Source organism: Acinonyx jubatus, chromosome D3, assembly GCF_027475565.1.
Source record: "Acinonyx jubatus isolate Ajub_Pintada_27869175 chromosome D3, VMU_Ajub_asm_v1.0, whole genome shotgun sequence".
NCBI lineage: Eukaryota > Metazoa > Chordata > Mammalia > Carnivora > Felidae > Acinonyx > Acinonyx jubatus.
The window spans coordinates 67,014,390-67,041,154 of NC_069392.1; the positions used below are offsets into that span (position 1 = coordinate 67,014,390).

The 26,765-nt window shown below is 53.3% G+C and overlaps 1 protein-coding gene across 2 annotated transcripts in view; it reads right to left on the minus strand.

Annotated features, from left to right (window-relative positions):
- Positions 1 to 1,470: 1,470 nt before the first annotated feature.
- Positions 1,471 to 26,765, minus strand: part of SMAD7 (SMAD family member 7) — a 29,503-nt gene continuing 4,208 nt past the window's right edge. Inside the window, exons 3-4 of one of the 2 annotated variants that reach the window (XM_027055347.2) lie at positions 23,007 to 23,078; positions 1,471 to 3,530 (exon numbers count right to left, since the gene is read on the minus strand). In XM_027055347.2, coding sequence (XP_026911148.1) covers positions 2,992 to 3,530; positions 23,007 to 23,078 — 611 coding nt within the window. In that variant the 3' untranslated portion in view covers positions 1,471 to 2,991. Of the gene's footprint in view, positions 3,531 to 23,006; positions 23,082 to 26,765 lie in introns of both variants that reach the window. The other variant, XM_027055350.2, reaches the window with a different exon arrangement.

A 26,765-nucleotide genomic window follows, 5' to 3' on the forward strand; every position in this document is an offset into this window, starting at 1 on the left:
GGCAGACAGGGCTAGGGAGATGAGAAAACCCAGGTTCCTGGTGGGGGCTGAGATATCTACAGGCGAGAGGGATAAGGCCACCAGAGTGATGTCGCTGCCCAGGGAGGGGGCAGTACCCTGTAAGACACCCCCAAATTTGAGGGGTGAACTGAGACAAAAGAGAGTAGAACCAGGCAGGGACACCCTCACTTCCCTCCACTAATCCAAACCCCAGCTGGTCTGGGAGCCCCGCCTCTGGGAGCCCGGGGCTGGGCTCGCCTGTGGGTTGGCGTGTGGTCCTCCAGTGGCACTTGGAAGGCCTGTGGGTGATGACCACTCTGGCCAGGGGAGGCAGGTGGGCTACCAGGAAAACCTGGCTTCCCCTATGCACCCCTTTCTCTTCCTGCCCACAGAAGGCCAGGCTGCCGGGGTCCACACGCCCCACCCCAATTCCAGCCTCCTGGGGCTGAAAGTCAAGTCCAGGTAACACAGGAGGGCACACAGGTGCTGCTGCCACAGCAGCTCCTGCCTCCCGAAGCCGAGGTCCTGCCCAAACAGCGGGGCCAGGCCACAGTGTGGTGGCCCACCTTCTGATTGTGAGTTTCGGGGCTGTCACCATACAGGATTCTATCAAATAAACATCTCAGCAGGGACCAAGGACTAAGCCCAGATCCTCCTGATCTAAGCACTTCCTCCCTAAGCGACCTTGGGCAAGTCTCTTAACCTCTCAAAGCCTGCATTTTTGCAGAAGGTCCCAGTGAGGATTAATTCCCTTGAATGCTTAGCATCGTGCCCGGCACCTGGTTAGGCATCCAATAAATGACAGCTATTATTATTATTATTAAAGTGCTTCCTGCGGGTTGATGCAAGTTAGAGCAAACCAAAATGGCTTTGCCGGCTCCCTAATGTAACACCTCCCAATCCCACCCCTCCTCCAGACTACCACCCCAGGAGTTAATTAAAACCTCCTTGGGTGTTTTCCAGACACGGGATTTTACACTTATTCTGGGTTGCAGAACTAGAATGGGGGCAGGTTTCACTTCAGCTGATAAAAAGCAAAACGCTGCTTTGAGAGTTAGTGAGCTCCCCGTCAGCTCACGTGAATAAGCTGGCCCAGATGACCATTTGGCAGTAACGCTCGAGCATAAACGAACATGTATTAGCATTTCTCAAGAGGCCTTTGAGTCCAAACCGTGGTTTAGATCAAACAGCAGAAATCCACCCACCTTTGCAACTCGGGGCTCCCCAAGGGTGACAAATGGAGGATGCCTGGCCAGCTACACCCTAAAGTCACTGCATACCAACAGGAAGAGGGGTCCTTGTAACAGATGCTGGAAGAGCAGGTGTCCTGCAGGTCCCTTTGGTGACTCACCTCCCCGTCCCCAATCAAGCACTGGGCCGAAGAGACCCCATGTCCTGATTCCAAAGGATGCCCCTCCCTACTCCCCTCCCAGCAGAAGAAAAAGGAGCTAGAGGACATGGAATCAAGTATACATTTTAAAAATTGTTTAATGGAACATAAACTCCTTTAGAAAAACATTCAGCCAGGTGATAACACCCATAGAAAAAAACACCAATCTCGTGTTTATCTTTTTTTAATTTGGCATTTGTTATTTGCATTTATATTAAAGCAAAGTGCATCTTTTCTTTATTTTTCTTGTTTATACACATTGCACAATACATAAATAATGATGCTTATAAAACGTCTTTATATTTACAAGTAATAATATATTTATATATAACATAAAATACATTTTTTCTTTAATAAATCTCAGGTTTTTTTTTTCCAGGAGTCCTTTCTCTCTCAAAGCACTACAATGCTAAATTTCCAATGAGAATGCTTCTCTTGTTCATTTAAACCTTTGTAGTTAGAAAAATAGCTTATGTTAAAGTCTAAACATGCTCATTGAGCTAAGAGCAGTGTCAACGTATCATACGAGTGTATGAGTTTGTAGAAGAAATGAAAGAGTTAGGTGACAGCCCAGGGTGGTACCTTGGGTTATGATGGACCGAATCCTTCTTGGTGGGAAGGGGGGCTGCTGAGAAGTCTCCCTCCCAGGGCGGCTCCCCTCGCTGGTCTAACAGCAGAGCTCAACACCCAGGCGGCAGAGGGGAGGAAAGTGCTGAGCTGGTTTTCGGAGTTGGAGGTGGGGATGGCGGGGTGGGGGGGTGGGCGCACCTGATATGACCAGGGCAGGGCAGAGGCTGAGGGGTTTGGGAGGATGCTGGGTGGGCAATACTGTGCCAGGGTGGCCCCCGGCAGCCCTCGGGAAGCCCGTCTCAAGAGATATCCAGGAGCAGATGGCCAAAAAAGAAAGAGGTGACAAGGACAGCAGGGTGGCTGGAGGGGAGTTAGGACAAGCAGGAAACAACTGGTTTCTGGTTCAGCCTCTTTGCAGGGTTGCTTCTAAGAAGCCTGCAGACAGGCCCGTGTCCTAGGAGGGGAGAGGTGGGGCAGGGAGGCTTCCCCGGGGGCGGGGAGGAGGGGCAGAGCCTGGCTTCTGGCAGCTGTCCAAACCCCAGCTGCCAGCTTGCCCAGGTACGGCCTCTGCCCCACTGAGCATATGTCCAAAGGGCAGGCGACACACAGCTTGGGGGCGCAGGCCTCTCAGCAGTCACCGTAAGACACGCGCGCGCACGGACGCACACTCACTCACACATGCGCCCTGACGAGGGAAAATGAGGACCCCAAAGTCAGGGCCTCCTCCCCATTCTTCCACTGTGTTTTGCTGGGTGCTCACTGTTGCTTCCCCTTTTCATCCTGGGGTGTGCTCGGCCAGCCATACCCCGCCCTCCCCCCAAAACCCCAACAACTCTTTTCATAAGCTATTTCTCAAAGAACAAAACAAAACAGAACAGAAACGAGGACCAGAACGGTGGGGGGGCGGGGGCCGGGGACACACGACGACGAAAGAGTCTGCGTGAAAAGCAAGCACTCGGGAGGGAAGTATTAGCAGCAAAGTAGTTTGGACTGGGCCCGCTCGGCTCCCGCTCCGTCCTCTCCCCACGCGGCTACCGGCTGTTGAAAATGACCTCCAGCCAGCACGGGCAGCTGCTGATGAACTGGCGGGTGTAGCACTGGCCCCAGCCCTTCACAAAGCTAATCTGCACAGTGAAGCCAGTCCACGGCTGCTGCATGAATTCATGGTCGTTGGGCCGCTGCAGGCTGTACGCTTTCTCGTAGTCAAAAGCCTTGATGGAGAAACCGGGGAACACTTTGTGCACCAACAGCGTCCTGGAGTCCGGGTTGTCCAGTGTGGCTGACTTGATGAAGATGGGGTAACTGCTGCGGTTGTACACCCACACGCCATCCACTTCCCGCGTGAGCTGGATGCCACAGCCGATTTTGCTCCGCACTTTCTGCACCAGCTGACTCTTGTTGTCCGAATTGAGCTGTCCGAGGCAAAAGCCATTCCCCTGAGGTAGATCATAGAAGATGTCCAGGGAGGGCTCCTGGACACAGTAGAGCCTCCCCACTCTCGTCTTCTCCTCCCAGTATGCCACCACGCACCAGTGTGACCGATCCCCAGGCTCCAGAAGAAGTTGGGAATCTACAAAACAAAATGGCAGACGCGGTTGGTGGTGATGGGGATTGGCGTTTTCCTCAAGGATAGAGGCACACACCCGCAGTTCGTTACCACCCTCGAGCTCTCCTAAGACAGAGGCGGTGCTGGTGCTTGGATAGGCTGCCGGCTCTGCAGTCCTACTGTGGCTCAGAAATCTTGACCCAGTGGTGCAAGAACCCACCTTTAAACACGGGGCTCTCTGGGGCACCTCCTTCCTCCACTCCCCCAACCCAGGACGCCATCACGTTGGCCCGTGGGGCCAATGGAAGCCCCATCCCTGCCGAGCCCAGAAGCTAGGGAACCCTTAGGAACTTCACTGGTCCTGTTTTAGGGCAAGAAAAGGGCTTCCAGATGGCCTAGAGTTGCAGTTCGTTAAACTGGACGGACCCCAGAAGGCTAGCTGCTCTAGCCCCTGGTCATCCTCAGGTGAAAAACCAGGACCCAGAAAGCTTGCTGGCTTGGGCCCCACAGACGACACAGCCACACCTAGAACCCAGGTCTCCAGACTCCAGGGTCATGTGCTATGCGGTCTCTGTGTTGCCCAGCGCTTAGGTCAGTGCCTCAAGTCATAAAGGAGCGCCGTCTGATAAAAATGGAAAATGGAGTTGCTTTGGGGCCGAAACACCTTCCTAATAGAAAACCATCTCTCAGTGTGTGTGTCAGCAGCAGCTCTGTACGCAAAGGGTGAATTTGGTCAAAATGTCAAATCACAACACACCGACTGGTGTTAACTCAGACTACCTTGACGAAGCTGCCTTCAGCCCAGACAGAAGATTATGTGTCTGAAATGGGTTGACCTTCCTTGAAGTGCCCTTCTCTGCCTGTACCCCCTCTCTCCCCTCCCTCCCTAGAAGCATGCAGACACCTTGCCCCAGCCCCCTTTCCCCACTACCCCTGCCCCCTCCCCCAGAGGCCCCACCCCAACTTTCTTAGACTTGGTTCTTCCCACAGGCAGCCAGGAGACGGCGGGGGGGGGGGGGGGGGGATCCTGGGAAGGTGACTTTCCTGAACAGGCGCTAGGAGGTCTTTAAAGGGGGGATCACAGGGAGGGAAAGGGGGCCCCAGCGGCTGGCATTCCAACTCCTCCTTAAGCTGGAGCCAGCGGAGCAGGCCTCAGACTGGGAACCATAAATCTCCCCAGCCGGGCCGGGCTGCAGGAACGCTGTGGTTTGTGGGGCAGGGCGGAGACCGGAAGTCTTGTATTTGTTAACAAAAATGGGGAAAGGCAGGCAGCAGAGACCTCCTCCTGCCTTCCCCTGTAGCCCTTACTGCTCACTCACTGGGGGTTTGGGGCCTGAAGGCGGGGGTTGGCTGTGAGACGATTTTTGGTTTGTTTGGGCCGTTTTGATTTTGGAACAACCTAGGGCCAGTGCTGATGGAGTCTATAGCATGGCAGCTAGGGGTGGAGGAGGGCTCAGGGACCCATGTCCTGCTGCCCCAGCAGGCTGGATATACAACTAACCCAAGGCAGCTCAACACATAACTGCTTCCAACCTTTACAGGCATGTTAGGACCTGGGAACCAGTCGGCTCCATTATTTTATTTATTTATTTTTTTTAAAGCAGCAGTCTTGCATGGAGGTGTTCTGTGAATCAGTCTGTGCAAATGCGCACCGTGACCCACGGAGGCAGCCACGAACACACATCCTGAGTGGTTGTCTCCTCCAGACACCCCAACCGACCTTCCCAAATGCCTACCCAGACAGCCACACAAAATGGGGAAGCTGAGGGCTCACTCCTCTCCTTCAACCCCCACCCCCCTGAAAATCAGCCCCAGAAAACTGGCCTGCCCCCCAAAATGCATGCATCTATAAAGCACAAGTGCATGTGAGAGACACTGGGTGTCCATGAGTGTGAACACATGTGCGAGTGTTATGTGAGCATGCGTGTGCTTGCGTGCATACACGCTGGAACATATGGAAAAACAAGAGAGGGACAAGGGCTCCAAGCAGAGGTGACTCATCAGGCATTAACTTGTTTCTGCAAAGTATCCATCAACTGCTAATAAATTCGTGAGTGCTGGCAATCTTTGAACTTTCTTGTTGAGGGAGTTCAGCTCTGAAGGCTACACCAAAGACCCATAATATCCATGTAAATAAGAATACTCTGGCGTGCAAGTTTGCTGGGAAGGAGAAAGCCCTCTTCTGGAAGGTACGGGGCGAACTGTTTTGGGGAGGAGGGAGTTTTGAAATGTAGGAAGCTCTCGCTTATTATTATATCCCAACTCAGGACGACAAATGTGGTCTGGGAAGAAGACTGGGGGAGTCACTGGGAGGGAGGTGCAGGAGACCCTCCAGGAGCCTCCCGATACTTTGTTTCATGGATCTTGGCCCCCCCTGAAACCTGGCACCGGCTAGCAGGGAAAAAAGAGGGGCAGGGGGAGGAGGTGCAGGGTGGGGTGGGGTGGGGGCCTGGGATCAAGTTGCCTATGCCAGGCCCACCAGTAAAGGGTGGGGGGGCCCTGTCTGCCCAGCAGCCTCCGGAGGCGGGGGAAGCCGGGCTGGACTGGGCTGGACTGGCCCAGAGCCCTGGGGGTGGGGGGTAGGGGGAGGAGAGGGGGAGGGGGGAAGTGTTCTGGCGGGTTTCTCTTTCATCTGTACAGCCCGCCAGTCCACCCAGCAATTTGCTGCCAGACATCCCTGGAAAAAGCCTTTTTCTGTTGAGGTTAATGGCCCAGCCCAGATAAACAGAGGGGAATGGGTGTCCCTGTGTGTGAACAAGGCCCCTGAAAGCCCACTAGGACCCTCGCCGGCTCCTCCCCTGCCCTGACCCTCCAGCCTGCCCGGCTGTCACCCCCCAGCCTCCCAGCACCCTGATGCCCCTTTTCTCCTCACTGCTCTTGGGCTATCTCTGGGCACAAAAACACGCTCTCCAGCGAAACCGTCACCCCCACGAAGGCCCCTTGTAACACATCATACTTCTGGGGGCCCGTGACAACAGCCCATGTTGCCAAGTCAGAGACCTGCCCCCAAGATCTGCACCATGTGGGCCCATTTCTGGGAAACGTTCAGCATCCTCTTCAGAGAAGCACGTTCCCCTGAATTGGGCCCACAGCCCACAAGCGTCTCCCCACAAAGGTCTGTGCAGACGTTTCGCCCCCAGAGGGGCTTCCCAGGCCTCACGGCGAGGGTCTGGGAGGCTCTCACATAGAGGAGTCCCCCTCATTCCCAAGGACTAAGGAAGAGTCTCAGAAGCCCAACTTGGCTTCTCCTCACGGTCGCTGATACTTAACCTCCAAAAGCAAGACTCGCAGGCCCTTGTTAACTTCCCTCAGCTTTACAACCCTTTTCCGGTATTTTCAGCAACTTCTCTCCCTCCTCAGAAAACTATACAGGGGCTTGTTTTAAAACTGTATTTGTGCATTTTTAAAGCATCCAAAAAGAAAAGCTGTGTTGTAAAAGCCAACTAATCAGATGCCTGCTCACAATTTTTTCTTTTTATTACAGTTTAGGGAATTTTTGGAGCAACCCCAGAAAAATGCTGAATCCGCCTAAAATTCCTTTAAGGTTGTTTCCCCCCCACCTCCCCCTCCCCTTCCTCATTTCCCTTAAAGCATAAAATCTACCCTTGAAAGGGAAGGGGGTGGGTGGGTGTTGAGAAGGGAAAGGATTTTGCTTGTGTTTGCACTTGCATTAGGGAAGACCACTTAACAAGGAGCTCCCTGCCTCTTACAAAGAGTTATTTAATTACCCTGGTCATGAATGAACAGACCTGACCCTTCTAGAAGACTGGAGGCTCATGAATGACTCTCACGCCCAAGGTTCTCAATGGCACAGGGTGACCAGAGCTCAGGATTTTAAATTAAAAAAAAAAAAAATTATGTTTATTTTTGAGAGCATGGGCGGGGGAGGGGCAGAGAGAGAGGGAGACACAGAATCTGAAGCAGGCTCCAGGCTCTGAGCCATCTGCACAGAGCCCGATGAGGGGCTCGAACACACGAGCTGTGAGATCATGACCTGAGCTGAAGTTGGATCCTTAACCAACTGAGCCCCGCAGGTGCCCCAAGGGCCCCGACTCTTGATTTCAGTTCAGGTCACGATCTCATGGTTGATGAGTTTGAGCCCCGCATTGGGCTCTGCACTGATAGTTCGGAAACTGCTTGGGATTTTCTCTCTCCCTCTCTCTCTCTCTCTGCCACTCCCCTGCTCACGCTCTTTCTCTCAAAATAAAAACATAAAACTTATAAAAATAATAAATAAAAAGGAAAATCTTTTTTAAAAATAAACTTTAAAAAATCAAAAACAAAATTTTTTTAAGAAGATCTCTCTAGGGGCGCCTGGGTGGCTCAGTCGGTTGAGCGTCTGGCTTCAGCTCAGGTCATGATCTCGCGGTTCGTGGGTTCGAGCCCCGCGTGGGGCTCTGTGCTGATAGCTCAGAGCCCGGAGCCTGCTTTGGATTCTGGGTCTCCCTTGCTCTCTGCCCCTCCCCCGCTCATGCTCTGTCTCTTTCAAAAGTAAGTAAACATTTAAAAAAATGTTTTTCAAGGACATCTCTCTGCCAAAATCCTACCGTGGGCAAAGGCCTGTGTGCCCCCTCCCCAGTGGTCCCGCAGGGCCAGAAGGCTGAAGATGGAGAAGCCAGGGGAGACAGGGCAGAAGTGGCTGCCTGACACAGGTGGGTGAGGGCAAGCAAAGGGCACAAAGGGAGACAGAGAAGTTAAACCTGGCGATCCTGGAACGCAAACACCGCCACGCCTCGCCTGCTGTAGGTCCAGGGTCCTCCCTCCTCGGGACTCAGGCGCCACCAAGGGTTGCCTCATCCTGTCCTTCCCCCACCTCAGACATCTCAAAGGTTAACAGCACCTGTCAGCCCTGCTCCCCACCCCGGTCAGGAAACTGGCTGTTCTGAGAGCAAACCAGCCCACTTCAGGGACAAGGGCTGAGATAATGAGGACGTGGGGCCAATCCGCCCCATCTGTCCTCAACCCAAACACTCTCAATTCACGAGGAACCTTGCTGGTCTCTTGTCTGAGAGGCAAATGACCAGAAACCAAAGCAGACGCTTGCTGAGGTGTCTGGGCTCACCGCTGAGTTCCAGAGTGAGCTCTGATCAGCCATATGTACAACCTCATCCAGATCCTGACAGATTCTGCCAGGGCACCCTCAAATTCCTAAGACAGCAGGGACAACCCCGGGGTTTGGAACAAGTTACCCAAAGGGAGTGAAACAAACTGGAAACAGGTTCACCCTCAGTTACCCAGAAAACGCTCAGACTCAACCCATCACCACTAACCCCAAGCTCCTCCACCAAAGAGATCAGGACTCTGGCTGGTAGACGGCAAGACTGAGAAAAGGCTGGGTTGTTTTCAGCACTCTGCAACAAGCTATCTCCACTGAGGTGGCTGGACTGGGTACCATGGGGTCTCCTTCAAAGGCCAGGGTGCTTGCTCAGGTCCCTGTGCCCAGCCAGCTCCTGCCCCCCCAGCCCCCCAGGAAACTCCAGTGTTGTGCAGTATCCTCCCACCCCCCAGTTATGGAGTCAGACACCCTGCTGAGACCTACTTCCCATGGGACCTTGGCGGTGACTTAAGCTCTTCCCCTAAAACAGCTCCCAGTGCCAGCCTCATAGGGCTGTTGTGACAATCTGATACAAAGTGGCCAGCGGCCAGGAACTAGCTTGCGGCTACACATGCTGGTCTCATCTCTCAGACTTCTCGTCTTGGGTTCTCCAACCGCTTAGAAAATGCTACCTACCCCCCCCCCACCCCTCCCCAGGGGACAGAACAGTTCTGGGCCATGCCGGCCCCTAATAATGTACAGGCCCTGTTGGAAGGGGCTGGTGACAACCCTGTGAGGTCACATCCTATTACTGTCCTTATGTTAAAGAGGGGGGAAATGAGACACAGGTCACTTGCCAAACAGGCAAGTGGGCAGCCACCCCAGACCTCTAAGGCCACCGGAGCTCTCCAAATGCTAGAGGGGGAAAAAGACGCGTCCTTCCAAAACACATTCTGGAAACGTGATTCCTACTTTAGGGCTGAGTGTGGGGTCCAGCTCCCTCGTACCAAGCAGGGAATGAACCGGTTTCTTTGGCAGCATGCTGCTCTTCGATCCTGGCCAAATGGCTTGCCCTCGAAGAGTCTCAGTCTGACCCACCCATCCACAACTCATGTGAAGGAGGCTGGGGCACAGCAGGCCACCTTGGGGCTCTGACAGCCCCCTGGCTACACTCTGAATCACAGAAATGCCCCATCCCTATGAACGCTCCTTCCATTTATTTTTATTATGTTCAGGAGAATAAGAAAATCACTTCGGGGAGCAGGGCACATTTTTGCATTCAATTTGCAATGATAAAAACAAAATCAAAAGGAAAAGGAAATATGAGGCAGACTTTGCTGTGTCCACCTGTAAACCAATTTTTTCTTTAAGAACTTCAAGTTACAAACTTGTGTCCCTTCTGTCTTGTCTTTCGTGGCCCTCGGGAAAAGGTGGATCCCCAGGGGAGGAGGGTCTGCCCAGGCTTGGTGCCCTTAAGTTCCTCACCCATCATCACCCTCCTCCTCCTGAGAGGTCTCTCAAGCTTACAAATTTGGCAGATCCTGTTCGTCTGGAAGACTGATTCGTGACTCTGCCTTACAGACTAATGATGATGAGTAATCAGTTACTAAAGCTACAACGTACTCCCCCCCCCCCCCGCTCCCCCAACTGGCCCCAGCCCCGTCTCCCAAGGCCCCTCAAACGTTCAAGTCTAAAGCCCCCATCCTGGGGGTCCCTCCTAAGAGAAGTTATTTGGCCAGCGGAGAATATAATTGAGGGTAGTGCCGGGCAGGGGAGGGAAGCCACACAAATCAAAAGCTCTCGTCTGTCTCGCCAGCCGGGCTGACACGGCTTCCTGTGCTCCAGTCTTCAGCCATGCAAATTATAGCGTGTACCCGGCTGCCTGCCTTCTGAGGAGGCCAGCTCTGCCCGGCTCCGAGAGGACTCAGAGGAAGGGTGGGGACTCCCAGCCTGGCCAACTCCATTCATAATATTTACAGTAAATGGGCCTCTCTGGCTGTTGTTGGTATGCACCCAGCCTCATCATTTCTCGAGTTTGAATTTCAAGACTCTTCCCCTCCCTCATGTACCACAAAGCTCCCACCATTCCCCCCCTAAATAACTAAGCCACTCTTTTCAGAAAGGGGGTTCACACACCTGCACACATACAGCGCCGCCCCCCCCCCCCCCCGACCCGCATGGCATTATCTGTTCACCTGCCCGTCCACGGGGTATGACCCCGGCCAGTCCCAGGAAGACACAAGATGTCCAAGTCAAATCTCTAAGCTGACCCAACCGCCTCCCTCCTGGAGAGAGTCCAGAGCTAGCCCTCCCCCCAGGCCCCCCCAACAAATTCCACATGTGGATTCCCAAGTGGGAATGCGTACATGAATCCAACAAAAGGATCTTCTCTTAAACCACCAAAAAGTCCCGCATTTTCTTTTGTGTTGACCCCTTCTAAGTACATAGGATACACACTAAAGCCCAGTGAGGATCTTGATAAAAATGGATGCATATGTCAACTGTTTTAAAGGACACACCCCCAGAGGTACAGAACAGTTCTGGCCTGCCTTTGCTGTGGGCCTCATTTTAATAAAGCCCCATGCACACTGACCTCCGGGGCCCCAAAAGGCAGTACAGTGTTACAGGACCCAGTCGCAGGCCCTGCCCTGCCCCTCCCATCCCCCCACACAGCTCCAGCTTTTCTAGGGGGTAGAAAAACCATCGAAGACGTGGAAAAACACAGGGAGGAACAAAAGTCCTTTTCATCCCTCCCCTCCCCCAGCTCCCCTTGTTCCATAACAATTATGAAAACTGTTGGATGGGATGGCATTTTGAACATTTACTGCATTCCGGCCAATAAATTCCAACGCGGGATCTGATGGAAAAGGCTCCCTTCTCCGGCCAGCTCCTGGCTCCCCCCACCCAGCTCGCGAGAGCCGTCATTCCTTCTTTCTTTACAACCCAACACCAGGGCCTGGCCAGGCCAGGCCCGCACTGTGCTCACAGGGAAAAACAACAGTAGGCAGACTGGAAAAGTTAATCATTACTTCTGTCTGCCTCTGTAATCTAATCTCTCTGGCTTTGACACACTCACTGTCCAGCCATCCCAGCCCTTTCACCCCCAAAGCACCAGGGCCTCCTAGGCCTGGGGCCTGCCCCAGGCCCTCCCCGTGAAAGAGGGATGAAGCCTCCCCCAGCCTGCACTTGCCATGGCAAGGCCCCCTGGAGCCCACCATAAATCGCTATGGCTGCTCTGTGCTGTGTGCCCCATATTTCAGAGGACTCCGGGCCAGACACTCTTTTTGGGTTCCAATGTGGCTTGTATTACTTTGCAGAGAGCCAGGCTGCCCCCCCACTCCCACGCAAGGACACTCAGCACCCCCACTGCCACCCCTACCCTTCTCTCACTCCCCCTGCACCAGGGCTCACCCAGAAACCCACCCAGCTGCATCCAGGAGTGACGGCTGGTCTGACTTGCCCACCCCACGCGATCGATCCACACAGAGACACAAGTCATGATGGCCCTGCCCTATGACGGTGCCTCAAAAACTAAACATGGAGTCACCACATGACCCAGAAACTCCATTTCTGGGTATATGTCCAGAAAAGTTTTGAAGAGATTATGCACACACCCATGGTCATAGCAGCATTATTCACAACAGCCAAAGAGTGGGAGCAACCCAAGTGTGTCCACTGAAGGATGAATGAATAAAGACACACACACACACACACACACACACACACACACACACACTAAAAAAGAAAGGCAATTCTGACACAGGTTACAACCCGGATGAACCTTGAAGACAGTATGCTGAGTGAAATAAGCCAGAGGCAAAAGGTCAAATATGGTGCTATTCCACTCATATGTGGTACCCAAAGGAGTCAAGTTCACACAGACTGAAAGCAGAATGGCGGCTGCCAGGGGAGAGATGGACTGGGTGGGGGAGGGGGGCAGCTAGTGTTTAGTGGAGACAGAGTCTCAGTCTGGGCAAGTGAAAAGGTTCTGGAGATGGATGGTGGGTGAACGGGGATGTGACAGACTTAACACCACCCAGCTGTGCACTCAGAAATGGTCAGGATGCATGGAGCTCCTGGGTGGCTCAGTCGGTGAAGTGTCTTCAGACTCTTGATCTCAGCTCAGGTCATGATCTCAGTTTCATGAGCTCGGGGCCCTCCCTTGGGCTCTACCATGGCACAGCCTGCTTGGGATTCTCTCTCTCTCTCTCTCTCTCTCTCTCTCTCTCTCCTCTCTCTCTCTCTCTTCCCCTCCCCTGCTCATGCTCTCTCAAAATAAACTTAAAAAAAAAAATGGTCAGGATGGTAAATGTTGGGTATATTTTGCCCAAAAAGAAGGGAAGGGGAAGGAGAAGGGAAGGGGAAGGGAAAGGGAACAGAAGAAGGCCCTACCTCTTCTAATGCTTTCTCGTGCTCCCCCATTAACCTGACTGCCTTAAGTACAGGGGATTCACTGGTGGGCCTCCGCCCATCACAAGGATAAAGACCCCCTGGAAATGTATGCAAATGCTGATATGCAGCCGCATTTTTACGGGGAAAGAAAGATTCCTCAACTTTCACTCATTCTCCGGAGGTTTGCAAGCCAAGAAATGTGAAGAACTATAATCTTTTTATTCAGTAGGCAAGAGGCCATTAGCTACCCACCACCTCAGCAACAGGGGGTCTCATTCCCACAAACCCTCAAATCCAAGAACCAGAGACCACACAGATCACGGGAGGTCTTGCAAGATTCTGGCATGGGGACTTGGAGAGACCAGGTCCAATCTCTTACATTGCAGATGAGGGAAAAAAAAAAAAACCAAAACAAAACAACGGAGGCCCCAGGACAGGTGTGGCCCTGGAGGGGGCTCTCCCTCCCACTGTCATTCTCCAGGTGCCCTCCCAGGACTCGGAGACCGGAGTTGGGGGTGGGGGTTGCTTCTCAATCTTTGCATGCCCCTCACCCCAGGCCTCTCCCCCCAGGAAACCCCTCTCAGCAGGGTTTGAACTGTGACCCCACTAAGCTGGAGATGGGCCTATTTCTAAGAGCTGTACAACGCACCCAGCTTCTCCCTCTGGGTTACTCATTAATGAGGGGGAGGGGCTGTGCTGGCTAAGAGGCTGCCCTGGGGCGGGCGAGGTCCCCAAGCACTTTCTGGGCTGAGCAGCTCTTCAAGACCCTTTGGTGGCCTCAGAAGTTCATTCGGCCTACTGGGCAAGGCGACATTTCCAGCTTCTTGTTAGGTGCCCGGAAGCAGTGGAAGCCGGGATAGGGTGATGGGGACAACTATTGAACCTCCGAGTGGCAAATGCAAAAAGGTGAGTCCACAGAAAGCACAGCCTGGCGTCTTACTGTTTCTGTTCCTGTTGAGCGACCAGCCCCAAGTTAAAAGTAAAAAGGCGACTCTCAAATGAACAAACCCGAGGGCCGCGAACAGTCCCTGGCCAGTTAACTGAGCTGTCTTCGGACAGAAACTCCCAACGTTGACAAGATGAAACTGGGGTTGAGATCAGTTCTTCCCTTTCTGCCCTGATCAAACCCCAAGCCAAACCAGCTCTGATTTGTTTCTGGCCAGTGGGGTTCCACAGCACAGTAGTAGATAAACTAGATAGATAAATTAAATGAGGGACCTCCAAGAACAGAGCCATCGGGTCAGCCTGGGGGAAACAGGCAGGGACAGGATGAGCGCGGAAATGAAAACACTTTGGTCACTGCATATTCGACCACCCTGTACAAAACCACCGCTAGGGGCCTCCGACATGGGGCCGGCATCTCAGAAATGGGTTTGACCATCAGACTGAAAATTTAAAAGCAAGAGTTGCATCTGCAAAAGCCCACAGGAGTTCTAAAGGGAAAGTCAAGCTCCAGAGCTTTGAAGATAGCCCACCTGCCCTGTGGCTGTCAAGACATTAAATACTATCTCTCCAGACATCTGTGTCTGGTGCCCCCCCCCCCCCCCCCGGGGCTAAGCCAGTGCAAGGCTGGAAGGCTGGTCACCTCTGCTCCACACAGCACTCCCAGGTACTATACCAGGGTCTGGATTATAACTGTACCTCCTAAGGTTACTGCTTATTATCTTACAATCGGGGGCTGGGGGGGGGGGAGGGTGTGATGGAGCCCGAGGAGACAGACCTCTGTTTATCCACAAGCTTTGTTTTATCTCAACTCTCAACAGACCACACAACCAAAGCAGAGGCAAAAGCCGATGACAGAAAAGCTCTTGCCAACCCGGCGTGCTCAGACAATCACCCCAGGGGCCCATCCCTGCACCTCTACCGCGTCTCACAACACCTACGGCCCGGCTCCGAGCCCAAGCTCCTTCTGTCCTGTAGAAATTGCCTGAGAAGCCGCCCTCTGTCTGTACTCCAGACAGAGCCAAATCCCGTGCAAGAAAGAGCCTCCACCTCGCTGACCCCAAAAGCCCTCCAGACAAACCACTGCATGCTGCTCTTCGTTCCGGCTCTGGCAGCCCCAAAACTGCAGAGGCTGGCACATAGTAGGTGCTCAATAAATAATCACTATATGAATGAGCCGGAGACAGGCTGGCTTCTCCCAGAACAGGTGGTCCACCCAGCCTGACACCTGCCAGAGGGAGGTACGAGGGAACCTGGCTGGGAGGGGAGCATGCCTTCCAGGCAGGGGTCAGCCAGAAAGGCCCAGGCCGTGTCCCAGTTCCCAGGGGAGACGGGCAGAGAGAAGCCCCTGTCCTCACCTACTTCCCAGCCAGCTGCGGCAGATCCGGAGGTGTTTCCAAGCCAGGCGCCGGCCCGGCAACCTCTGTGGGCACACCACCTGCCCACAGCATTCTGCCTTGGCGTCCTGCTCTGTTTGGACAAGTTACCCTCACCGAGTGTTCAACAATGCTCTTACACACCCCAGGGCTCTTGTTGTGTTATGAAAACAAAACAACGCACGCTAAGGAAAAAAAGCTGGGGTGGGGGACCGGAGTGAGTGGGGAGCAAGCAAGCCACACACAAATCTCTTTCCGACCTCCAGCCTAAAGAGGGCCCCTTAGCAGCATGGGTCAGGGCACTAGCCCCTGTCACCAGAACGATGAATGACATCGTCCAAGAGGGGACTCAGAAACCCAGAGATGAGTAAATGGAAACCGCTTTTACACCCAGGACAATATACCGCCTACTTCTCCACACCACATGAGGCTGTGGCAAGCCCTCTTTCTGGGGGAAGCTTCTGGGTGACTGGGTGCAGTCCCCCCAGGGCAGAGCAGAGCTGTACCAGGAGAGCTCTGAAGCCTGTTTCCCTCCACTCCTCACTAGCACCCAGGAAACAGTCTCAGAAGGGAAGGAATTCCTGGAGGCTGCTGGGGTGGACACAGGACTGGCCTCGAGGCAGCCTTGACTTCTAATCTGCCCCAGGCCAGGCACCCGCGTTAGGGGAAGGCAACGCTGGGGTGGAACACTGCGGGCACGTGGAACACTGCGGGCACGAACGAATTCTTACCCACCCCCTACCAAAAAGAGGTTTTTTTTTCTTTTGCAAGTTAAAACGGAGCTAATGACCCTGGGTGGGGCTCAGTGTGGAGGACCTCGAGCAGCCAAACCAAAATTCGCTTCCAGCCAAGAGCCGCTTGGCCTCACCATTTGGGGAAGGAAGCTGAAAAAAATCATGAAAGATTCTTTAGTGAACCAGGAAATAAGGCTGCAGTTAACATTTCAACTGAAGGTGACCCTTCTGGTAAAATATTTTTTTAAATAATAAAAATAACATAAAGTTCTCAAACAGCCTCTTTCTTAAACAAAATGGCCTAAAAGTTCTCGTGGGAGTGGAAAGGAAGAAGGGGGGAGAAACCCAGCCCCCCCCCCCCCGCAAAAAAAAAAAAAAAAAAAGGCTGGCCTCATCTTAGCCGCTACCTTTCATGAACAACTTTTTTCTGGAGTTCTTCTTATAGAAGGAAAAGATGCAATTTCCTGTCTTATTCCCAGTATTTCCTGTTCGCTTACAAGGTGAAAGTTATCACTCTGTTTTAAATGACGGTCCTCAACTCCACAGAAAGTTCCTTTTTCCATCTGGGGTCCCCATTCCCAACACAGAATCTCCCCACCTCAGGATATAAACACTACCGTGTCCTACACCTTTAAACGATTGGCTCAATTAAAACGGTTCGATCTCTTGGTGGCAGACAGCTTCTCCGCCCCAGATCCCCAAGGACACCCCACGGGGAGACGGGGAAGGGGCTGGGAGCAGCCCGGCGTGTTTGCGTAGAGCTGCCGCTGACAAAGTGAGTGTTGCTTTCTTGGTGTGTTAGCCACTAAATTGAGAACTGTGCCTCAGCAGTTAATAATATCTTCCCGCTGAAAATAGCCCAGAGAGGAAGCCTCTCTGTGACAGTAGGCACACAGCCAGCCTCTGGGCTAGCCATTCAATACTGAGCGAGGAAGATGGTAGGACCAGTGGTGACCTCCCAGCGGCCGCGGCGCACAGGATCCTTTCACGAGTCTCCTGCAAAGGGAGGGCTCCGGGGAAGTCACCTGCCCACCTCTGCAGCCCTATAACCTCAGTGGGAAGGTCACATGGACCAGGGGCCTTGGGAGTAGAGCCGGGGAAAGGGTCTGGATCGCGGGGGAGGGGCAAGGGGTCAGGAGGCCCGGGACTTTGAGGGACAGCCCCTGCGTCACCCTCGGTCTCCAATCCCTGGGCTGGCGAGGGTGCAGGGAACCGGGCTGGGTAGACCAGGGGAAAATGGCATCTGGGGCAGAGCGGGAAGAAGTGCACTCACTTCCCCTGCAGAAAGGTCAGGCTGGGAAAGAACCACAGGGAACTTTCCTGCCTCTCATTTCTGCAACCCGCATGGAAAAGGGAAGGTCAAAAAAAAAAAAAAAAATCAACACAGAGATGCGCCCGCTTCTCCCTGCTTCTTCAGGTAGTAAGAGTCAGAGAGACAGGCTCCCAGCCCATCAAAGGGCCCCCCCCACCCCCAACCCAGGAGACCTCAGAAGTCCTTTGGCAACACGACTGTCTGTCAACGGTGGATCCCAGGCACCAAACACAAGTCTCTCCACTTTTAGTTTCTGGAATCACCGTTCTTGATTATCTAAAATATATTTAAAAGCCACCACAGGTCACTACTTTTAAAAACTGTGGTAAAATACACATAACATAAAATTTACCATTGGTGACACTGAGTGCATTCACAGAGCTGTGTGTAACCATCACCACTATCTAGTTCCAGAACACTGTTATCACCCCAAAAGGAAACTCTGTCCCGCGGGTCGCTTTTACAAGGTCATTAACAACAGCAAAGTCAACTGGAGGAAGGTGCAAAGTTAATGCACCTTGTCAAGTTCTTACAATGCAGCAAAAATCTTATTTGAGAAGAGGCTCATTGAGCCAGAGGCTCAAATTCTTCACTACGGGAGCAGACAGGGAATCACAGAAAACCTGCCCGGCCACCAAGAGAAGCCGCCAGAGATCCCCCACGGGGACACAGACCCCTCCTTCCCCTTCCATGAGGGGTTCCTCGACTTGTCGGCACACTGCCATCACCCGGGGAGCTTCAAAACATACCGATCCTGGGTCCCCACCCGCGGGGACTGTGATTCAGAAGATCCCAGGGTCTCCTGATGTTGGAGGCACATCTATCTGGCACTCCCACCCTGGGCCTTGTTTTCTCTCGCCAGGGTTGCTCGCACCTGCTTTGAAGTTGCCACTGCGGCGAAGGCAATCACAGCACTGGCGGGACCAATATTTTGGTGTAGTAACAGCAACAATAAAGATGCAGAGGAAGTCAAACTGGAGCATGACTTTGGCATGTCTTCCTTGTTCACTGCCCTACTGGCTCGGAGCTTGCCAGCGAGGTCCTATAGGTCTAGAAGGCCACCAGGCTACAGCCCGGCTAAGGGAAAGTCCAAGGCGAACGGTGAGATTTAATGTGCTGGACTTTACCCAGAAGCGACTCCGGACAGAACCCGGCCCTTACCTGGCCCCCTGCCCCTTTGCTGGGAGGCCCTATTCTGCCTCAGTGACAGGATGCATGAGGCGGAAGCCCGTCCAGTCTGGCCAGGAGAGCAGCCCAGATTTGCTCCAGAGACTTTAAATGCTGTCTCCCTGCATTTAACCCCTGCCTGACTACCTCATTCTTTCCAGGACAAAGGGGGTTTCATCCAGGGCCGGGAGCATGACCTCGAGCATTGCAAAAACCTGAGCTGCTGTCCAGGACCGGTCCTTCACTGGGGAGTAAGTGTGCAGCAGGTGAGCCGACAGAGGCCCGAGTCATTACACTGGCATTTCGGGAGATATGGGCTGAGTCCCTAGAGATCCAGACTGTCTGGATCTGGGGTGTAAGGGAGTGGGCAGGTAAGGAAGCTCACTCACAGTCACATGTGCTGGTCCATCTGACTCCCCCAAACATTAGAGACCTCAGCAAAAACCACAAGCTGCTCGTTCCCAGGCAGAGGAAGGAGACACAAAAACACGGCAACAGCCACCCGGGTCCCAAATTCCCAGTGTCCCATCGCCACTCCAAGCCAGACAATAAGGACTTGTTCACAGGTATCTGATGAACAAGATGAAGCAAACTTTCCTAAGCTCCTTGCTTTGAGCCTAAATTTACTACTTGGACGGAGCCGGAACCACATTTTCTGATTAGATAGATATTTTTGAAGACTCTTGTCTCTCTGAGGCAATCCAAGACGCCTGCAGGGACCAAAGAGAAGGAAGAGACAAGTTCCAGGAGTGGCCGCTGACCTCCCATCACCCAGAAGTGGCAACCAGAAGCTAAACAAAGGAGAGCCTGCAAAGGAGTTGGCCTCCCTTAGGCTGGTGGGACGGCGTCTCTCCAAGAAGCATGACTCTACGCAGCCAAGAGTTGGGGCTCCCTCAACTCCCCCCAACAAGCCCCGCGAGACACGTCAGTACCTATGTCACCACTGCCTCCCAGCTCCTTCCTTGAAATCCACGGTGGCGTCTCTCTTGAAGTTTAAAGAAGTACAAAGTGTTGGCCTCCAATCCGTGTCCCAACCCAAGGAAGCACTGACGGCGGAGGCCCAGCCAGCTCCAGACATTAATACATACAGGAGGAGGCTGAAGGATGGGTCTATGGCTGAACAACCCAGAATCTGCAGGCGAGACGGTGCTCCTCCATCCTGCCCAAACCAGGACAGCAGACGAGCTAAACGAGAGAGCCCCACCGGGGACTCCAGATGGAGGCTGCAAACATGGCGGCTTCTAGCACATGCTTTTGATCACCAGGGAGACGGTGAAAGCTCCGGGAGCAAATCCTTCCCCCTCCCACCACCACTGAGCCGAACGAAGAAGCTTCCCCTCAACAGCAGACCTCTCCAAAGGTGGGTCTTCCTGGGCCAGGACACAGACACTCCAGCAGCAAGGGCTTATTCTAGAGATGCACGCCTTTGAAAAGGCACTGTCTGCCCAGAGCTTAACTAAGCGCTGCCAGATCCCAGTTCAGACCCAATGCACCAACACTCCGCCCCCGACCCCCAGAGTGCATACCCTGCCGTCCGCCTACCCCTTGGCCCATCCCACAGCCTGCCTGCGGGCACCTGCCTGCTCGTGTGTTCTGTGCACGGGATCGGCTATCTGTACGTCTGCAGCACACGCGTGCGCACACACGCACACACCAAACCATGCACCAAGCAATCCATCTGTCTCAGAGAGCCGGCTGTCAGAAATGAAAGTACAATCTCCTGGAACCGAGTCACAGCCTTCTAAAAATGTGCCGTTTTTCCCAGACTGAGGAAACTTGCAGGGGTGGGGTATGTTTCCCTGCAAGTCCCGGAGGCCTGGGCCTGTCGCCTCCCCGGCCAGACCCAAGCTGCAAGGCTGGAACTTCAAGTGCAGCCAGCGGGCCTGCTCCCAGGGCTCCCACCCGCCCACTCCCCTTCCTCGCATGAGAGGGAAGGGCCAGCCTTGGAGTCACCCCGGCAGTTCAGGAGGGGAATGCCTTTGAGCACACCCCCACCCCCACCTCCGAGGCACCACATTTTCACATTTGGCTGTTTTTTCTTTCCCTTCTTCCCTTGCCAAGAGAATCAAGCCCTGGCTCCCGCTCCCGACCTTCCTCCCACCCTAAACTGAGCCCCATTCATTAAGCCCGCTCTCAGCCAGGGCAGGACAGGAAGGAAAACAGCACACAGGGCCTGTGAAAGAGACACTCAGAGAGGTTATTTCAAGGGGGAGGAGGGGGCAAATCCTTCTGAGCGCGTTCACCGCTCCCCACCTTGATGCCCAGTGCCCCCCCACTTCCTGAAGCAGACTCCCACCTTCCAGCCTCTGCTAACCCCTTCCCCCACGCAGCCCTGTCCCACTCGGCTACGTCTCCACAGCCCCCACCAGCCTCACCCTCTAAGGTGGACACACCCAAGCCAACCCCCCCCATGGAAAGATCAACTTAGGAAGGACGAGGTCTGGGCTCTCTCCATCTGCAAAACCCTCGTCCTGGACCCGGGCCATTAAACCATCTTTTCGGGGGCACTCTCGCCACAAAGGGTGTATTCCTGGGTTTCTCTGTGCCCATCGCCTCCCCTGACACCCCCCAAACCACTGGGCGCCAACCCAAAACTCAAGTTCCTTCAATTTCCCCCCACAGCACATTATTAATAAGCTGTTCCAACTCCGAACGGAAAGAAGAAAGAGCTCAAACTTTGAAGCCTTGGGAATTAGTAAATTAAGAGCTAAAATTCAAAACAAATGCTCTTTCATGTGGAGGCCCCCTGGTCTTTTTCTTTTTTGCAGTTTTGTTAAACCATTCGATCCCTTCAGAGACAACCACTCCTCCTCCCAAGCAGCGCCTCAGTAATCTAAATGGTTGCAATTACCTTGGGGGGGCGGGGAGAGCAGTTAATAATTGTTTTACTCACCTCCCCCTCCCCCCCCCCCCCCCCCCCCCCCCGTCCCGGTTTCTTTCTAGGACTGGAATGGCTTTGGGAACAGAAAGCCCACCTAACTCAAATAGGGCTGCACGGGGCCGAGGAAGGAGATGCTCGGCTTGGTGTCGTCATTTCCTCCAGCAGACAAGACAGACAAGATGTTATCAATAAGACAACCCTTCCGAAAAGCCCCCTTTCAAAAGCTACCACTTCCCTTGCTTATTTCATGTGGTTCAAAAGGGCTGGGGCTCCTCCCTGCACATTCAGGATTTAAAAAATAAACCCATCGAACAACATCCTGAGTGTGTTATTTTGCCCAGACCCTCTCCTCTTCTTGGCCTTCTTTCTTTCAGGAACTTTCTCAGCCTTAGAAAGCAGAAAAGACGCAGTTCACCCGTTCCAGCATGTTCTCCCTCCTCCACCGCCGCGGTCCCCCCGCCCCTCACCGGGTCCCTCTTCTTCCTGCCCACTTCTCATTAGGAGCTTTGTGTAAACAATACCCTCTGCGGCAGATAAGACAAGAGTATATATTGCCCTGAAATAAAAACAAACAAGGGTCTTCCTAAAGGCGTCCTCAGCAAGCTCCGTTCCTGGACAGGAGAGCCTGGGAGGGGCTGGCCAGGATGAGCGTGACCATGGCCTTAGAGGCAGCATCCAGCCAATAAGAGGTCACCTCACAAAAGAGGGCACACCACAGCAGCCCCCCCAGACGGTTCCATCTGAGCCGCCATGCTCCTCTGCCAACGTCCCAGAGGCAAGCAACGACAAATGCACGGAACCCTGGAATTTCTCCCCTACCCCTACCCGCCCCCCCCAACCGGGTGACTCTCCCTCTTGCTTTAGCTGGCTCTTGGAAAATCCAGAGACGGCACACTGGGTGGGAAAATCAGGTAGAAATAGGATGTCTTTTGAAAAAGAGGAAAATGCTTCCTACTTACGTTGCTAATGAGCTCCTACAAGTTTATGACTCTCTTCTCATGCCCCTCAGGGGCAGTGATGCTCAGGCTACCTCCCTCATTCCCATAACCCTCCAGCACTGGCATTCCAGACCTTCCCTCCCGGGTAGCACTGCCAAGTCTCTACTGTCCTCAGTGCCTCCATCCTGTGGCTCCCGTCTCCGGATACGCACTACAGAATCCTGCACTAAAGCTAGACTGGGAATTAAAACCTGCACAGAAGCATCAAGGACATCTGCGTTGAACTCCCACCCTACGCCTGGGATCTGTCTTCAACGGGTTCCCAAAAGGTGGATCGATCCCCTTTCAAGGCACTCCATGCACTAAGGGCAAGTGCAAGAAAGAGCTTAAGCTTAAACCCATGAACTAATGCCAAAGTCACCGAGCGGAAGCCCCCAGAGCCAGTAGCTGCTTTAACAATAACCATGAAACACAGCATCATGCCAGTCCCCAGCTGGCCCCCACTTCCTCAACAGAGCAGGCCCAGGGTCCTGATGCGTAAGGGACTGCACAATGGCGAGCTCAAGGGCCAGAGTCACCACGGATGCATCCAGTTCAAGCACATAAAAGTGAGAATTAATTCCAGACCAGCTGGGGTGGCAGAAGGGCCACCCCGATTCCTCTCGTCTCCAGTCATTTCAAGAGGTCTTGAAACTGCCAGGGAAATAAGAGAAAATGTCTCACCTGAAAGCCCCCCAGGGGCCAGATAATTCGTTCCCCCTGTTTCAGCGGAGGAAGGCACAGCATCTGGACAGTCTGCTGTGGATGTGAAAAGGAGAGAAATAAATACACAAACAAATAAATAAAAACACCAAGATTAATTTTTAAGCACATTCTAAACAGCATTAAAGAGAAACCACACATTCCAAACAGCTGACTCCCCACCGCGATGCTGATTATTAATGGTCTGCTCAGGCTTCGCTGCCCATCAGAAGACAGACCACAGCACCTTGTCACCGGTCTGGGCTCTGGGCAGCCAGTTAATCATTAGTCAAGTCAGGCTCGATCGCAGACTGGCTGGAATTTCTCTTTTATTGCAAGTCCCCCATTGAGGAAACCAGGTAGTTCCCAAGGTCAAAGGAAGCCTGGGCTCTGCTCTCAACCCCCAAGGTGAAGCCTTCCTGTAGATCCAGGGGCCTCTCTGCCACTCCCATAGACCAGTGTCTCCCTCATCTTGTTAGACTTCCCAGTTCTTCAGGACTTTCTCAAGACTGCCCTTGGGCTGAGGGACTTTTTTCTCTTTTAACTAATGTATCAGAAGTATAATGAGGCATACAAATCTCAAGGACAACCCCATGGTGGGCGCCTGGGTGACTCGGCCGGTTAAGCGTCCGGCACTAGATCTCGGCTCAGGTCGTGATCTCGAGGTTGATGGGATGGATCCCGGGGTCGGGCTCTGCCCTGTCAGCACAGAGCCTGCTTGGGATTCTCTCTCTCGGTCTCTGTCTGTCTCTCTTTCTCTCCCTCTCTCTCTCTCTCTCTCTCCCCCCCTCTCTCTGCCCCTTCCCTGCTGGTGCTCTGTCTCCCTCTCAAAATAAATAAACATGAAAAACATTTTTGAATTAAAATAAAATAAAAAGAACCCAACGAATCTTACTCATGTGCACACCTGTATAAAGCCACCGGCACATCAGGACCGAGAACAAGGCTCCCAGCTGAAGGGGAAACGTTCTACCTCCTTCTAGGCCTGGTCCAAACTCCTCTCTGGAAACCTTCCCGGGCAGCCCCAGACCTGCAAGGCTCCCTTGCCCTTGGTTCCTATAAAATTTTTCTGGCATCCGGCACTTGGAATTCCCTTCTGCCGACTTTGCTCATCTTTTACCTTCAGATCCTGTAAGCCCTAACCAGCCTATAAGCTTCTCTTCAATGTTTCTGTCACCCTCAGGTGCTTAGCACGGTGACCTAAACGCTAACGAGGCTAATGACAATTCTAGCTGAGAAACAGACTCCACAACCTCCCTCCGAGCAATTAAACCAAAACCTAATGCCCACGAAACACAACTAATTAGCCCCATGAAACAAAAGTACACAAGACCCTGAAAGCTCATCATGCATCACTGCCAAGGCCAAACTGAGGGCCATAGTGAGAGGCCGGCTCCGGAAAGGGGCTTCGTGGCTCCACTGCAAGCACACTGGGTTAGATGGTTCAATTCCCGTCCCCCAACCACCCCAGGTCACCAGCAGGATGAACCTGGGGTGTGTTCTACCAGTTTCCCATTGGAACCACTTGGCCACGCTGGCAAACAGGAAGCCAATGGAAAGAGAAGCCCGGAGGCAAGTAAGCCCATTTGGAATCCTTTATTTAGTAGCCCAGCAGCAGCCTTCATTCCCCAATAAAAGGGGGGGGGGGAGGGACTGAGCATGGCCTACCCAGGGCCCCCAAACCACGTCTGGATTTCTGCTGCCTACCCCTCCAACTCTGAGATTCTCTCTCTAATCCCAGAACCTTCCGTCTCCCGCATTCTCTCTCAGGCTGGAAGAACAACTTTTCAAGAATTCTCAACAGGGGCGTGGGGGGGGGGGGGGGGAGCAGAGGGGAGGAGTGGGGGCCATAGGCAGAGCAAGAGAGAAAAGACTGTGTGCGTAATCTCATTTTATCAGGATAAAGTGTAATTCCTAACAGGAATATACAGTTTTACAGGAGACACTTAATCAAATGGAAAACAATAGGGGAGCAGAAAATGGAAGCTGCTTGTTAAATGGTGTACACCCTGCACTTTTTAAACTACTTGGATGGCCTTCACCATGTTCGAGAGATAGGTTTTACCTACCCACAAGCGGAAGACACCCCCACATTAAACAGGAGGACGTATCCACGGCCACTGCCCCCTGCCTTCCTCCGGCTTTGGCTGGCTGAATCCCAGGGGCAAAGTGGGTTTCAAAGGAAGAGCCTGGCATCTCAGGGCAGAGCTGGGACCACATTCAAGGTGTCAGCCTGTCTCAGATCAAAGGTAAGCCAGCTCCGGCAACCACAAGCGTTTTTATGAAATGGTGCTCTGCCCTTCTGCAGAGCCTTTGATCTCAAGAGGGATTTACAAACATTAATTAGGCCTCCCCGCCACCTCTGTGAAGTATTAAAGTATACCTGTTGGACCCGCACCTTGGTAAACTGAGGCGTCACTGACTAGCCCAGGGGGCCACCCAGTGAGCTGGGCCATGAGCAAGAGTTGAGCGCTCATCCAGCCCATCCCACAGCTCTCCCTCCCCAGGGGCCCAACTCCTCACTCTTCCCTGCAGGTAGTTAGGCCCAGACGGCCTCAGCATCCAGACTGACCTCCTCAAGCTACTGCAGGGCTCGTAAAGGTCCAAGAGGCCACACCCCCAGCCCTCACCCAGAGACAGAGGTCCAAAGCCAGGGTCTCAGCCTCTGCCTGTGACCCCAGCTCTCCAGGGCCCAGGATGCACACACTCTAGGCTCTAGGCCATTCCTGGCTCTTATCCACCATTAAACATTACCAAGCACCCAGTAAGTGCTGGGTTCTCTGGGAGAAAAAGACAATCCTTGAAGACGCAAGCCTGGGGACCAGCCAAGGAATGAGCTGTACAAGGAGCACAAGGTGAAGGGGCTGGGGATTCTATTCCTCTCACCAAGAGAATGGTTCCAGGAGAGCTCAGATATTCTCGTCAACATAGTTCTGAGCTTCCCAAGAGCCACCGGGGCCCAAGGGGCCCCAGCCCCGCTCCCCCAACCACACGCTCAATGTCCCAGCTTCTGCCCCAATCCACAGCTCCCATGAACCCTGGATAGAGCACAATCCACTGCATGGGAATCATCCACATTTTCAGGCAGGCACATCATTAGGCCTGTAGAATGAATGAACGAACCAATAAATGAGCAAATGAACGAATCATCTAACTCTTAACTCTTTGATCAACTAGATTTACAGAGGCCCAGAAAAATTAGGAGACGGTGAGTTAAGAGGTAAAAGCAGGCCTAGATCCCAGACTTCTCAACTACCCTTTGGAGGCTTGATCTACCAAATGGGTGCTGGTCACCTGGGACCCTGGCCTAAGCAAATATAGTGTCCCCAGCAACATCCTCAACTCCAGCCATTCTGGGAAGTCTTGCACACCATCAGATGCAGAGGACACAGGGAGCAGGGCCCACATAGCAACCCCTCAGCATCCCCCCCGCCCCCCACAACATAAGTTCTACTTTCGAACAGCATGTTCCTATCCCTTGCGGGAGAGGAAGGAGCCTTCTTGACTTCAGATAGTCACAAGTCACAGCCACCTTGCCCTTTGGTTCAGGTATGTCTAACCCTTCCCGGAAGATCCTACTGGTTTGGGACCGCCTAGCACCCAGGTCCCTTCCCCAGTTCCCTTCCCACCACCTCTTCCCAAGCTGGAGACTTCACAGAAGGGATTCCCTTCGTTGTGTAGCCAGTTAAGATTTTAACAGCTGTCCATTATAAAACCTGGCTCCTGGTTCTCACCTAGTCA